Below are 2603 nucleotides of genomic sequence, written 5' to 3'. Positions count from 1 at the left end.
GGGGGAAGGTGGGGGGGCTTTGGGGGGCGCCGCCACCATGCTGCGCTCCCTGCTGCTTCACTCCCTGAGGCTCTGCTCCCAGACGGCCTCGTGCCTCGTGCTCTTCCCGCGCTTCCTGGGCACGGCCTTCATGCTCTGGCTGCTAGACTTCCTGTGCATCCGTAAGCATTTACTGGGCCGTCGACGCCGGGGTCAGCCGGAAATCGAAGTGGAGCTCAACAGCGATGGCGAGGAGGTGCCCCCCGACGACCCGCCTGTCTGCGTGTCCGACGACAACCGCCTGTGCACCTTGGCGTCGCTGAGGGCCGTCTGGCACGGCCAGAAGTTGGATTTCTTCAAGCAGGCGCATGAAGGCGGGCCGGCGCCCAACTCTGAGGTGGTCCTGCCCGACGGCTTCCAGAACCAGCACATCCTCGACTACGCCCGAGGAAACCGTCCGCTGGTGCTCAACTTCGGCAGCTGCACCTGACCACCGTTCATGGCGCGCATGAGCGCCTTCCAGCGCCTGGTCACCAAGTATCAGCGCGACGTCGACTTCCTCATCATCTACATCGAGGAAGCTCACCCTTCCGACGGCTGGGTCACCACAGACTCTCCCTACAGCATCCCGCAGCACCGAAGCCTGGAGGACCGGGTCAGCGCCGCGCGCGTACTGCAGCAAGGGGCTCCAGAATGCGCTCTCGTGCTCGACACGATGACCAACTCCAGCAGCTCGGCCTACGGTGCCTACTTCGAGCGCCTCTACATCATCCAGAGTGGCACCATTATGTACCAGGGCGGCCGCGGCCCCGACGGCTACCAGGTCTCCGAGGTGCGCACCTGGCTGGAGCGCTATGATGAGCAGCTGCACGGCCCACAGCCCCGTCGAGTGTAAACAACCGATGGACACGTGACTGAACTTGGCGGGCCATGCCTTCGAGCCTTCGAAGCCCACGTGCAAACAACTCCCAGACAGGCTTGGCGTGGGCCCAGTGACACAGCTGAGCTGAGCCATGCATCGCAGTCTGAGTCTGCCTCTCAGCCAACACCTGAAGATTCCCTTCCACCTCCCCAGACTCTGCTTTCAACTGTCCCTCGCCTGTACTTGCTTGGCTTGCTCTAAATCCCCTTCTGAGAGTGGAGGCAGCGCCGCCCTTGCCTGTGTGCCCCTGGACTTGTGCTCGCAGAGGCCCCCTGCCACAGCTCTCACACGCCCTCCCCAGAAGAGAAGAGCCAGCGTGCCTTTAAGCAGGCGCGCTGGCCCGGCGCAAAGAGACTTAGGCTGCGCCCGCGCGCCCTGGGCGCAGCTGGGTTCCAGCAGCGCGAGCCGCTCGCCTTAGTTGCCTGGCACCCACACCTGTCGCGCGCGCGCGTGCGCGGGGAAGGGATACCCTGCTGCTTTTGTATCTATGTCTTGTTCCTGCCTTGGGGGAGGATGCTTGAGGTGGGGAAGGGTGGGCAGGGTTATTTCCCCCCCTTATTTTGGGTGCTCACGAGCCCCACTGCTGATGAAGAGCTGTCTCTAACTGGCCTCGACCACGAGCTGGTTCTGATTTGCAGGAGGCTCGCAGCAGCACCTAAGACAAGAGGGGAAAGTGCTCTGGGTTTCCATGAGGAAACCACATCAACGGGGTGGGAGAGGGAGGTTGGGGGACTGCTTAGGGACAAAGGAAGACCGCTTAGGAGGCGGGGTTCACGGCGCCCCGGGCAGAGGGAAGGGGCCGGGGCTCCTGCGACCCGGGGTTCGAGTGGTGGAGTCCGGAGAAGAAAAATGAAGGGAGAGCCTGGGAACCCCGAAAGAGGGGTCTCCCAGACAGAGCTGCCGACTGCGGGGCCGGAAGTGGGGGGGGGGCCCTGATGTGAAGGCTATTTAGTGAGTGTTTTGCTGGAAACGTTCCCTGTATATAAACTTCTTTTACACTACAATAATAAAGGCTTGAAGTAAATTGCTTTCGGGTTGCCTTTGGTTCCTTTATTTTTTTCTTCTCTCTGAATAGCGGCAAGAATTAAACACAAATCTCTCCCTCGCGTCCCCATAGTGACCCTAGGGGGAAGGGTGGAGAGAAAGAGCATCCGCCAGCGGGGGTGCGGGAGGGGAATGAAGAAGGAAAGGGGGTCTGTGCCGATGCCCGGGATGCGCACAGGCCCGGGGTGGGGGACCCAAGGTGATGAGAAGAGCGGAGATGTGGAGCCCGGCGGGGTCCCTAGGGAGGCGGTAGGCGGCGAGGCCCGCACTTGCTGCCGCGCGCGCCTGCGCGCGCGCACGCAAGCTGTGACAGCTGACCCTGCAGCCGCCCATCTAACTTCTCCCGGCGACCGTCGGTGTGGAGGCGGGGAGTACGGAGTGAGGCAGGGCCCTGGGGCTTTGGACCAGGTTGGGCCGGTCTCCCGCCCACCGCGGGCGCTTCAGCACACCTGGCTCCTCCCTAAGCCACTTCCAGCACCTCCTTGCTCCCTCGCGCGCTCCTCAAACCCGCAAAATCGTCTCCCCTACCCCTCCGATCCCCGCCGGTCTGCTGGGGGGTCCCCCCGGGAATCGCCATGGAAAAGCGCAAGGTGGGGGAGGGCGGGGCGACCGGGGAAGGAGAGGCGGCCTGCAGCGCCATCACTCCAGCAGCAGCTCC

The 2603-nt window shown here is 63.3% G+C and overlaps 1 protein-coding gene across 1 annotated transcript; it reads left to right on the top strand.

Annotated features, from left to right (window-relative positions):
- The first annotated feature begins 19 nt into the window (after nucleotides 1–19).
- Nucleotides 20–1143, top strand: DIO3 (deiodinase, iodothyronine, type III). Its single transcript, XM_010851356.1, is given in 1 exon segment — nucleotides 20–1143. A coding segment is annotated over 1 exon segment (837 nt). The 5' UTR covers nucleotides 20–37; the 3' UTR covers nucleotides 875–1143.
- The last annotated feature ends 1460 nt before the right edge of the window (nucleotides 1144–2603 follow it).

Source organism: Bison bison, unplaced genomic scaffold, assembly GCF_000754665.1.
Source record: "Bison bison bison isolate TAMUID 2011002044 unplaced genomic scaffold, Bison_UMD1.0 scf7180017864302, whole genome shotgun sequence".
Taxonomy (NCBI): Eukaryota; Metazoa; Chordata; class Mammalia; order Artiodactyla; family Bovidae; genus Bison; species Bison bison.
This window is presented reverse-complemented; position numbering and strand designations above follow the sequence as displayed.